This window comes from Chiloscyllium punctatum, chromosome 19 (genome assembly GCF_047496795.1).
Source record: "Chiloscyllium punctatum isolate Juve2018m chromosome 19, sChiPun1.3, whole genome shotgun sequence".
In the NCBI taxonomy this organism is placed as follows: Eukaryota; Metazoa; Chordata; class Chondrichthyes; order Orectolobiformes; family Hemiscylliidae; genus Chiloscyllium; species Chiloscyllium punctatum.
In genome coordinates this window covers 82,545,341-82,557,431 of record NC_092757.1, presented here as the reverse complement: position 1 = coordinate 82,557,431, position 12,091 = coordinate 82,545,341, and the positions used below count along the sequence as shown (strand labels likewise).

At 40.0% G+C, this 12,091-nt stretch overlaps 1 protein-coding gene across 1 annotated transcript in view; it reads right to left on the bottom strand.

Annotated features, from left to right (window-relative positions):
- mnta (MAX network transcriptional repressor a) overlaps positions 1 to 12,091 on the bottom strand; it is a 116,840-nt gene that overhangs the window by 88,389 nt on the left and 16,360 nt on the right. Inside the window, exons 2-4 of the mRNA XM_072589861.1 lie at positions 6,385 to 6,895; positions 1,848 to 1,889; positions 1,626 to 1,737 (exon numbers count right to left, since the gene is read on the bottom strand). Of these exons, the coding sequence (XP_072445962.1) occupies positions 1,626 to 1,737; positions 1,848 to 1,889; positions 6,385 to 6,895 (665 nt within the window). The remainder of the gene's footprint in view (positions 1 to 1,625; positions 1,738 to 1,847; positions 1,890 to 6,384; positions 6,896 to 12,091) is intronic.

The window sequence follows — 12,091 nt, the reverse complement described above, 5'->3', positions numbered from 1 at the left end:
AGGATATTTCAGAAAACATTTTCAATGCATATATTCCTACTGTAAGGAAAAATTCTAAACGAGGACCAATTGGACTAAGAAATAGCAAATATAACTCCTTTATTCAAGCTGTGCATTGAGAAAAATGCCAGGTAATCAGGTGTCAGCATGCTTTCATAGAAGGAGAAGTCATGTTTAACCAATTCCTGTTTTTAGAAGAACTATGCAGTGTGGAAAAAGGTGAATCTGTGGAATTCTTTACTGCAGAAGGCTGGAGAGTCTGGGTCATTCAGTATATTCAAGGCTGAAATAAACAGATTTTTTAAATTATGAAGGGAATCAAAGGGAAATGTCAGAAAAATAGAGTTGAAAATTATTAGTCAACATCTCATTGAATGCCAGATAGACTTGATGGACTAAATGGCCTACATCAGCTCCTATGTCATATGGTCAAATGAGTGGCATGTCTTACAAGTGTTAGTTAGACAGGCTGGATATGTTTCAACTAGTAATTAAAAAAGGAAGGGGTGATTGCTTGAAGTGTATAAGATGCTAATTGTCTTGATCAGGTGGATTTGGAGAGGATGTTTCCCCTTGTAGATGAGTCCAGAACAGGAGGTCACCCCTTTAGCACAGGGATAAGGAGAGTATTTTCTCTTGGAGGGTCATGCAACTTTGGAAACTCTCTGCCTCAGAACGGAGTCGAGGTGGAATCATTGATTTATTTTTAAAAACAGAGATGGATAGATTCTTGATAGGCAGGGGAATGAAAGGTTACCAAGGTTGATGGAAATGTAGAATTCAAAACACAAACAGATGCCAGAGGAAGCTCAAAAGGGTCCAATGGCCAACTTTTGCTCCTATTTTGTATGCTCAAACATAAGAAAAAGAAAGTTAGTAAATATTGGAAAGACTTCTGCATTGTTTGAGTTGTCTGAGGACTTGGGGTTGGGATACGCAGGGAAGATAAATTGCTTCCTGTTAATGTCTCCAAAAAGAAAATATCAGAAGTACAAAACAGGAAATGTCAGGAGTCAACACAGGATCTGAAGGAATGTCATCACTCAGGCCTTCTGAGGGAGAATCTTGCTGGGCCATCCTAAATCTTAAAAGCACTGATTACTTTGCTACATTATTCCAGACATAGTGAATGCATTTATTTATTCATTTGATCTAGTTATCATTTTACGTTTAACCTAAAAAGTAATTGTTTTAAGTGACGCAAATGTTAAAAAGTCTTTCAGAGAAGCACACACCTCAACGGCGTGTTAAGAACTGGAAGAAGCTTTTGGAGATTTTTTTAAAATCCTGCCTGGGTGGCACTGAATTGGCTCTTGGAAAACATCGTCATCACAGAGTATTGATCACAGACACAAGACTGAGCAGGAGAAATGAAGCATTACTACAAAGTCAGTTCTAGAAAACAAACCTCTCCAACATAGCCTCCATAAATGATGAATATATAACCTTGTAAAGCAACTCCTGCAAAATTAAAATCCACTGCCATAAACTTGACTGTGCCTCTTCCAAATCATCATGTAAAATAGCTGCTAAGAAATGAAACTTCTTGATGAAGAGAACAGGGTACACTAACGATTCAGCTTCATAATTAGCACAATGCTAGAGGTTCTTATTATTATTCATACCTGAATATATCGCAAGGCACTCCGCAAAACACTTAGGTTTGAGGTTTTCTTGTCATCCAGATTAGGAATGTTCTTTTTCAAAGTTTCAAAGCATTCCTTTAAATGAGCTCGTCTGTGAACCAATAAAATTTGGGAAAAAGACACTGTTAAACTACAGAAATTCAGAAGAGGAATCCCTTCCCCTTCCGCCCAAACAAAAGGTTGGCATCAGCAAATACACACCTGTTCTTCTCCAGTTTATTGTGCACTTCTCGTGTTCCTGCCCTGAAATTTAAAAGAAAGTGGTAAAATTGTTTGCAATTAATCAACCAAAATGCACAGAATGAATTTGAAAAATGACTGGATGAATGCAAGGGTGAAACAACAGTGTCATTTTTCAGGTTTGGTCACTGCATTTTCACGTGCGCATCAAGATATGGGTGACTGCTTAATCCTGGAGTCAGATTTCCATGTAACACAACATTGCAAGACCCCCTCGGGAAAGTTTTCTTCTGCTGCTTGTTTGTGATGCGCATGTAGTATAGTTCCACTGGGCTCAGCAAGAACCCTGGATACTTTAGTGTGCTACAACAACTTGAATTTATAAAACACCTTTCACAGTGAAAAAAAAGTCAGTCCAAAGCACTTTGCAGGATATGTAACAGACAATTGTGAATAGCGAGTCAAAGACATACACATGAAGAGACAACACCCTCCTAAACTTCACTGACTGAACATCTAACATTTACTGTGCAAAAATGATGCCCTGTACCTGCACAATCCCACACAATCCCATACACAAGACCATTGTTAGATAACACTGCAAAGTATCTCGATGGCAGTTTCTTCACCTTCCCTCTAACAATCACTGTTACTCCTGTAGTTTCTTCATCCTTTCTGACATTCTGCAAGATCTGCTTCGGTGAGTGAAAGTGCCTGTTCCCTGTAGTGGCTATTTCAATCATGGGATGAGAATGTCGCTGGCTGGGCTAGCATTTACTGTTTAGCCCTAGTCTCCATATTTGGCACAATTAATTTACAGAATAAGTTAACATCCCTTGTAAAACAGATTAGCAATGATTTTAAGCTGAATAATTTTGGTGTGTCTAAGCACAGACTTACCTTTTCCTTCTAAACATGTGACTTACGCTGAACAATTTCCACTGGTACCTACAGTCCCCCAGAGTCAGAGCTTAAATAGCATGAGGCACAGGAGACCTGGGCATTATTTTCCTTCATCTGATCTAATGAGGCTAATTGTAGCTTCCACCTGGAGCTGATATTTTCCAACTCTGCCCAGATAGGGGGAATCAAATTCAGAACCTTTCACAGCCTGACAGTTCAGAACAAAAGTCAGCAGTCCACTGTCTCAATGGGTCATTTAATAGCATCCGCCCAACAACTTGACAGACACTTGTTAGAAGCACAGAACTGTATCGTACAAAAGGCAGCCATGCAGTTCATCGCTCTAGTGCTGGTTCTTTGAAAAAACTATCTCCTGTTATTTCCCCACAACACTGTAACAATTTATTTTCCTTTTTCAAGTATTTAACTTGTTGATATCCAAATTCCTACATTACGTTGAACTCTATCAAGAGAAGTGACAATGCTAGGAGTGAAATATTAAAGAGACTTCAGTATTGGCAATACCTTCTGTTGATATATTCCCTTATCTTCTTCACAAATCCTTACCCAAAGGCAGTAATAGTACACCTATGATGTTGGGAGTAGGTATCAAAAGCTACTGTGGTTTAAATGGTGGAGATACATTGAAATAAAACATTTGTGAGGACAGCATGGTGTCAAGTTTGACTGAGAGCTTTCATGAATTTTTGTAACTCATTGAAAGTTCATCATCACCAAAACTAAAAATCTATAGGAATGTGAAGTGAATTGTAAGGAAAATGGCATTTCGTCCATTTGCAGAAAGGAACATGATTCAGTGAAGGCATCGTCTGAAGTCACAGAATTTCTATTAACTGCTCAACACTGCCTCCCAAAAACAAGAGCAAAGAAAGACAGTGGGTAAGATTCTAAGAACAGTCCTGCTCATCTGCAAACCAGTAAAGTAGTCAAGTCAACCAAAGTTTCATTTATTTCATTTCTCAAGTGATAGGGAGCTACTAGGAGGTGATTGCTCATGCATCAATCATCTCAACTTTCAAGTGGTAATGCCAAAGACAGCAAGCTATCTGCATGAGATACCAGATCATTGAGCAAAGGGGAGAATACTGTAAATAGATAGTACAAAGAAATTCTTCCAATGGTAATTAGAACTACCGAATCACAACATTTTGAAAGCCAAAGAGGGAAAGAGTACCTACAGGATTCTGTCTGAAAGCTTAACATTGGGCTTATCAGAAGGTTATACGCTGGAATAACAAACTAAAGACAGGCTCAACAAGAAACTTGTCTGTATGAAAGATGAATGGGGTGATTTTGGTTTTGTGAGGAAGGGGTAACTGTGCATAAACCCGTTGAGACTCAAACTAGCAGAGAATTCAATTGGCAGCTACCCCACCAGAGCATTTTCTTGCAACAAGGTGCTGGCAGAGAATTGAGATCAATATTCTAAACAACAGAATAGCTGTTGTGCAACATAATGCTACATTATGGAAAGTCTTTTGCTGTCTGAAGTAGAAATCCGTTGAAATTATTCTTCCAAGACCTTATCAAATAGGAAAAGAAAATAGTCGGTATTCCAACCAAAGGACTTGAATTTGCACAGCTTTGAGGCTTGTGATTAAGGTTAGCAGGCCTTAGAGTCGTAGGCATCTCTCTAACTGTTGGACAACATGCAGTTCTAGACATCCTAAGGCTGAGGCTCATATCAGGAATGAATCTTTTGGGCATGACCATTTTTGCATCCTTTATAGGCTTTGTCAATGGCATCTCCTATAGGATGTGCAGATATCCTAATGGTAGATATTTATTTAAACATTTGGAGGATCTTAATCCTCTTGTAAAATGGTACGGTTTAAGACGTTGCCTAAAAAATGCCAAAGTTTTCATCTCACGCTCCTGCTGCCAGAAGCTTAAAAATTGATTCTGAAAAGTTAAGTTCTTCATGAGTGGTCAAAGGTCTGAATGATTCCAGGGTTTTATTTCTTCCTGGTTTCTTGTCCTTGGATATTTAGAACATTTGTTATGGCATAAGGACATGTAATGAGATCACCGAATGCCTTCCCTGTCAAACTCTCTGCAAGTCAAGCATGAGGCTGCATATTAAATGGACGTTAAGTGCAAACCTTGCCCAAATTTGGGATTCTCTATGCATTTTAGAGAGACAGCGATTAATCTTTACTGTTCATACTGATGCCAATTTGAATGCCTTGGAAGCATTCATGTCAAGGAGCATGGGTATAATTTCCATAGAGAAAACACTGAAATACGGAATTTGTAGTATTCCAAGTGACCAGAAAAACCCTACAACTTAACCAACTGAAATACCGAGTGACCACATTATTAGGTAGTAATCAAGAGGGTATTGGTTCAACATGGTTCTAAAACTTTACTAGTTTTTATTTAAAATGCACCATTAGACTATGTTATAGTTATCTGATTTTAAAGTACCAATCAAAGATGTGATTGTAACTACGACCACAAAGCAAGTCTGTAATCAATCTGATCTGAAATAGCTGACTTTAATACAAATGTTTATTTTGAGCTTTCCTTGTCAATCAGAAGAAAATTCTGTGACAATGGTGGTCAGATGTCAGTGGTCAGACTTTATTGCAGTATCTGAATTGAAACAGTTGGGAAGAGGCTTACAATGCTCCAAGTGGAGAACAACCATGTCCACAGCCAATGTCATTAGCTTACAGAACACTTCATTCAGACCAAGGAAGTCAGCTTCACCATCAAGACCAGAGTACATTGAACATATAGAATATCTAGCTTGAATTTCTGACTTGAAGCTTTTGATTTTTGAAACTTTGAAGATTTCTTTGCATTGCTTTACCAAAGGCCCACTTTCTGTGAAGTAATTGGACCCATTTGATACCAACATAATTTTGGAAAACTAAAATGTAAAGATGATACCTTAACATTGTGCCAAATCACTACCTTTGCACCTCACCTGTTCCTATCATTATTGCTATCATTTCCAACACTGCCACGCATCACAAGTTGTGGCTTGACGGAGGATCCTATGTTTGAAAGGATAAAAGCTAGAACCGTTAGCTTTTTTCCCCACAGCTAAAGAGAACTTTAGATTTCGGAGTATGCAGCGCAATGTGGAACTGTACCCGTTCACCAAGGTGCTCATGATGGAGATGTCCAATCACTGCTACACACTTGCAAACTAACACTCAGTTTCAAAATTCCACAGTCAATAAATCGGAACAAAGCTACAAGTTATGCTTTTTGTTTGTAAACTGTATTCTACAGAATTGACTCAAGCTGACTCTGGACTTACCTGCAGCAGAGCAAATATAGAGGTGCCTGAAATAAAGTATTTATCACAAATAACTAAAACTGTGCAGATTGAGGGGTCACAATGGTGTGTCACTTGACAGTACTTCAAAACTGAAACAAAATCTGTAAGAGGACAACCTGATTTAATTGCTCAAACAGCTGAAAGGTTTGGCAAGTGTGCAGACTCGCTACATTGCTGCCATCTTTCATTTCTGGCTTATCTTCCTTACTTTCAAACTTTTCATGTCTTGTCGTGCAAGCCAAATTATTACTTTAAGTTTCATGATAAACACAAGAAATTATTTCAGATCTGGGCTACAAAGAGGTAATGTGAGGAATAGTCATTAGTACTGATAACACTCACCCTCCTGGCCTTCTCTTTTGATCCTGGGGCTTTCCATCATCAACTGAACTTGGCTTAAGGCCACTTGGTTGCTGCTGGAGGGCCGATGGCTGGATGACATGATGCGGTGGGATCGTCAACACTGAACTTGTAAACTGCTGGGGTGAGCTGCTCACCAACGGTGGACCAGGCTGTGGGTCAGTGAGTGCAGAGATCGGAGATCGATGAAGCACTGGTGGGGATTGGGAAATTTCTCTGGTGCTGTTGGTAGGGCTCACGACTGGTTGATGGTGCTGTACAACTTGCGGGGGGAGTGGGGACGGAGCGAGGGAAGGACTGGCCACATGAGGCACGACGACTGTAGCAGCAACAGCTGGAGGAAGCAATGGTTTCGGCACTGGAAGTGCAGGGACAGTTTGAAGTTCAGGTTTAACCTCTTCTATGTGGAGTACGTTGTTGATTATTTCCATGTCTGTTCTTTTACATTCTGGCTCCCTATCCAAAAGGAACTTGTCTCGTTTCTCATGTTCTTCTACAAGTTAAAGGAATAGACAGAACAGTCAGAAGATCTAATCATTATGAAACTTATAAAAGAAGCAAGTACAACAACTGTATTTATAGTCTACCTGATAAACAAACGAAAACATAAAAGTGTACAGTTGCTACATGCTCAGCAAAGTAAATATCCACAGCAAAATTTCAACCCAAGTCCTTTAGAACTGTGAATCTTTGCAGTTATTTTAGCCAATAAGGGCACTTGCTTATTCAGCAGGATAAGAATTGTGATGGTAAAAAGATCCCAATTTCTCCCCCATCCTTCATTCTATAAAAGCAGCAACTCTTAATAGGGTATGGTCTTAGCAAGTTTTGATAAGATTTGCAGCTCAGGTTGAGGTTCTGGATGTAGGTTTGCTCGCTGAGCTGGAAGGTTCATTTTCAGACGTTTTGTCACCATTTGAAGAATCATTTGGAAGCTCACTGAAGATGTTACCTAGCGTGGTGACGAAATGTCTGAAAACAAACCTTCCAGCTCAGTGAGCAAACTTACATCCAGGGTATGGTTTCAAGGCATGAACTGCTTTTCAAGAGTCCAGGTGTTCACAGCTTACAAATCTTCACAAGAGCAGAGACCAGTGAGTGGTTCAACATAGGCAAGCATGCATTCTCCAGTCAGCTGATAAACACTGTGTGTAAGTGAGCCACAAAGTTCCGGATGGTGCAGGTTTGAATTTTAGCTTGTGATAACGTTGACTTGTCTCAACAAAAGTGTAAGAGATTACTAAAATTATCCTTGGGGGTGTCCTGTAAAAGTCGAAACCCAGCAATACTATATATTGATGGGCGTCACAGAGTTTGGTGTCCATCAATTCTACAATTAAATGCAGATGGTAGTTTGAGCACAGGAGCTAAAACTCACCACACCACAAGTCCACCTCTGTTGTTTCATATTCAATTATGCAACACTGAACATGAACAGGTAAAAGAGAAGGTCAATTGGCCCCTCAAGCCTGCTATAACATTCATGGTTGATCTGATTTTAACTTCAACTCTACATTTATTGTAAGTGAATTGGACTGGTATTAGACCCTTTCATCAACATATTTGAGGCTCTGTAGCTGACAAATATCTTCAGTTTTCAGCTTCCAAAAGAAGATTGAATATTCAAGAACTGAACTCACCAGGCATTCTAATACCTCGAAATCAAGAATCATCAAGTTGACTCCTATTCGTTTTTTTCAGATATCAAAGTCATGGAATGGTTTTTTATTTTCACTTCTACCCGACATCTCCAAATCAGAGTCAAGGGTTCAATCGTCAGAACTGGACTTTTCATCATAATCCAGGCTGATACCATTACTGCCACTATCATAGAAGTCCTACAGTGTGGAAGTAGGCCATTTGGCCCATCGGGTTCACACTTACTCTCCGAAGAGTATCCCACCCAAACCCAGCTCCTACCCTATCCCTGTAACCCTGCATTTCCCATGGCTAATCCACCTAGCCTGCACATCCCTGGACATGATTGGCAATTTAGCATGGCCAATCCACCTAAATGTACATCTTTGGGCTGTGGGAGGAAACTGGAGCACCCAGCAGAAACCCACACAGACATAGGGAGAACATACAGACTCTACACAGACAACCACTTGAGGCTGGAATTGAACCCAGGTCCCTGGTGCTGTGAGGCAGCAATGCTAACCACTGAGCTACCCATGAAAGGGGGCTGCTTCAGAAATGCCTTCAATGATGCAGCAGTAAAACCAAGGCTCCACCTACCTGTTCAGGTGGCCAACGAAGATCCTATGATACTAGTTGAAGAGCAGAGTCCTTCCAGTGTTCTAGAATTGCAGGACGGCTACAATACAGATGAAGGTTTTTGTTTCATTTTGTCAGAGTTGGCCCTTTGTGAAAGCTACACAGCTAGTCCCACGTCCCTGTCTTTTCCCTATATCAGTTATTTTATAAAATATCACAACTGAGCCTGCTCCACCACTCTCCCAAGCAGTGAATTCTAGAGCTTAACAACTCACTGCAGAAAAAAGGTATTTTCCGTTATGTCACCGTTGGTCCTTTTGCCATTCGTGTCAAACTGGTGTCTTCTGGTCCTTCACCTTTCTAGCAATGGGAACATTTTCTCCTTATCTACTCAGATTAGATCCTTCAAGACTTTGAACAACTTTGATAAATCTCTTCTTAACTTTCTCTTCTCAGACCAACACATGAAAATGCTATTTTGTCATCTGTGTCCTCAGCAGGTTTATGGGGCCTACTGCCATCAACCTGTTACATTGGACAATCACGGTGCCCTAGAAATCAAACTTTGAAAGCTGTTCAGAGAAGCCCTAAACCACATGTAGCACATCATGTCCTTGTACACCAGTCACTGAAAGTAAGCTATTGTAGAAGCAGCAGGTGGAATAGGTGACAAATGGTATGTTGGCCTTCGTAGTGAAAGGATTTGAGCATAGCAGCAGGGAGGTCTTACTGCAATTATGTAGGACATTGGTGAGACCACACTTGGAATATTGGGTGCAATTTTGTTCTACTTATCTGAGCAAAGGTGTTCTTGCTGTAGAGGTAGTGTAGAGAAGATTTATCAGATGGACTCCTCAGATGATGGGTCTCACATATGAAGAGGGGTTGAATCAGTTGGAATTATATTCACTGGATTTCAGAAGAATGTACCATATGCTCCGCACGCACCAATCAACATGACCAGGTGCCATCCATTTCAATTCCCTCTCTCACTCCCCTGGGTACATGTCCATCCGAGGCATCCTCCACTATCAAAGTGAGTCCAAATGCAAACTGGAGGAACAACATCTTACATTTTGTCTGGGGAACTTACAGCCCATTGACCTCAACATAGAGTTTGCCAGTTTCAAAATCTCCCATTCCCAGCCTCATCCTATGTCCAGCCCTACTCCTCCTCCTCCTCCTCCCTGCTTCCTTGACCTAACCTGTTCTTCCTACTCATCTATCCGCTCCACCTCTCCCCTCTGACCAATCAGGATCAACCCCTACCTGCATCCAACTATCACTATCCCACCTACCTTCCCCCAGCCCCAAATCCTCCTTCTATTTAGTTTGGAATTCCCTTCCCCATCCCCCGTCCTGACGAAGGGTTTTGGCCCAAAACATCAACATTCCTACTCCTCGGAAGCTGTCTGACCTGCTGTGCTTCTCCACCTCCACATCAATTGACTCTGGCTTCCAGCATCTGCACTCTTCACTATCTCTGAGGCCAAAACATTGCATGGTTTCAAAAAAGGATATGGAATATAGCACTGGGGGCTAAAGGGATCAAAGGTTATGTGGGGAAAAGCAGGAACAGGTTATTGAGTTGGATGAACAGCCATAATCATGATGAATTGTGCAGCATGCTTGAAGGGTCAAATGGCTTATTCTTGCTCCTATGTTTCTATGTCCTTCAGACAAATGCAAATTCCACCCTACAACTTAAAACCCTAGTTCAGTGTTACATAAGCTTTGCTTACTGACTGAATTGATCTTTGGCATACCAACATTGTCCAGTTCCAGCTCTTCACCAAGTTTCTCAAGGTAAAACAATCCATTAAACAAACACATAATGTTTGGTAAACCACAGTTAAGACATTTGTTGCCAACAAAATAGATCTTTGTACATCTTCATTTTTGTAATAACTAGTAAGATAAATCTTTCCTTTGGAATCAAACTTTTTAGTCGACGGCATTGGAATCTGATAGCTGGACACAACATATATAAATGGGTTCATAAATATTTAACTTCTGAGAGAGAAGTTAATAGAGAAAAATAAAAGTGAATGAAAGTGAAAGATGCAACGGCAAAATACTGCAGATATTAGAAATCAATAATAAGAAAACAGAAAGTGTGAGAGAAACTTTACAGGTTTGGCAACATCTGTGGAGACAGGAACAAGAGTGAATGTTTAGAGTTAAAATTAAATGTTCCAAAGAAGAATCATACGATTTGAAACATTAACTCTGTTTCTCTCCACAGATGTTGCCAGAGTTTCTGCAGTACTTTCTGTCTATATTTGAAACTGAAAGGCAATGTGTTTCACTATGGCTGACGCACTGCTGGAGTGTCCTGTCACATAAATGTAGGTCTTTTATCTTGATATTTATTAAATTGCAAGAAGACGTGATTTTTTTCTATTTGATCTACACATTTCATTCAATAAGTTTCATTTTGTCTTTTAGTTTGCAATTTTTGGTAGAAATCATGATATCACATCTAACAATAAAGAAGTTCTCCCTAGTGGCCTGGCAAATATTCATCCCTCAAACAACACAAGATTATCTGGTCATTATCACATGGCCACATGTAAGAACTGGCTGGTTGCTGCATTTCCTACATCAAAAAGTGACACTTCAAATGCATTTCATTGACTGTAAAGTGCTGAGATGTCCTGTGGTTGTGAAGAGCAAAAATAAATGCAACCTTTCTTTACTTCCTGATAATAGAAGGAAAGAACTTATATTTACATATCACTTTTCATGACCTCATGACTCCCCAGAGCACTTGGCAGTGCATTAATGTACTTCTGAAGTATAGTCACTATTGTAATGCAAGGATATTTTTTTCTTTTTACTTCCATTAAATTCAGTGCTCACATTTTTTTTCTTTTTTTAAAATCTAGGGTCAGAAAAGGACTATGATTATAATTTCAATCATGTTCTCTCCTCACTGACATTTGGAATTCTCCAAGGCAGTCTCTTGTGTGTCTTAACAGAATGAGCAGAGGTGGAGATGGTGGGGGGAGGTGGGGGGAACATTTCACAGAGCAGGGAATTTTTTTGGAAAGTCAGCTAGCAAGAATAACGGCAGCTGTGCGTAACGAACAATAAAGATAAGTGTTGCCTTTGGATTTGGACATCTGGCTTTTTTTTTGCACCATATTAACAACATAAAGCTGCTAAATTAAATTATCCACATTGCCACTAGCATTGTGGTAATCAGAACATGCAACACGTGCAATTTTACTGAGTCAAATTCAGCTAACCAAAAACTGCAATTCTGCTGAATTTGTCAGCCATTCCCAAAAGCAAAATAGGAAATCTAATAGAAGGAAGCCCATGATAGGCAAAGGTTCTGGACTGGTAACTCCGGATTTGCTGAACCAATGCACACTTGCCATAGGAATATAGAAGCAGGAGTAGGCCAACTAGTTCCTTCAGCCTGTTCCACCACTCAATGATAACATGGCTGATCTGTGACCCAACT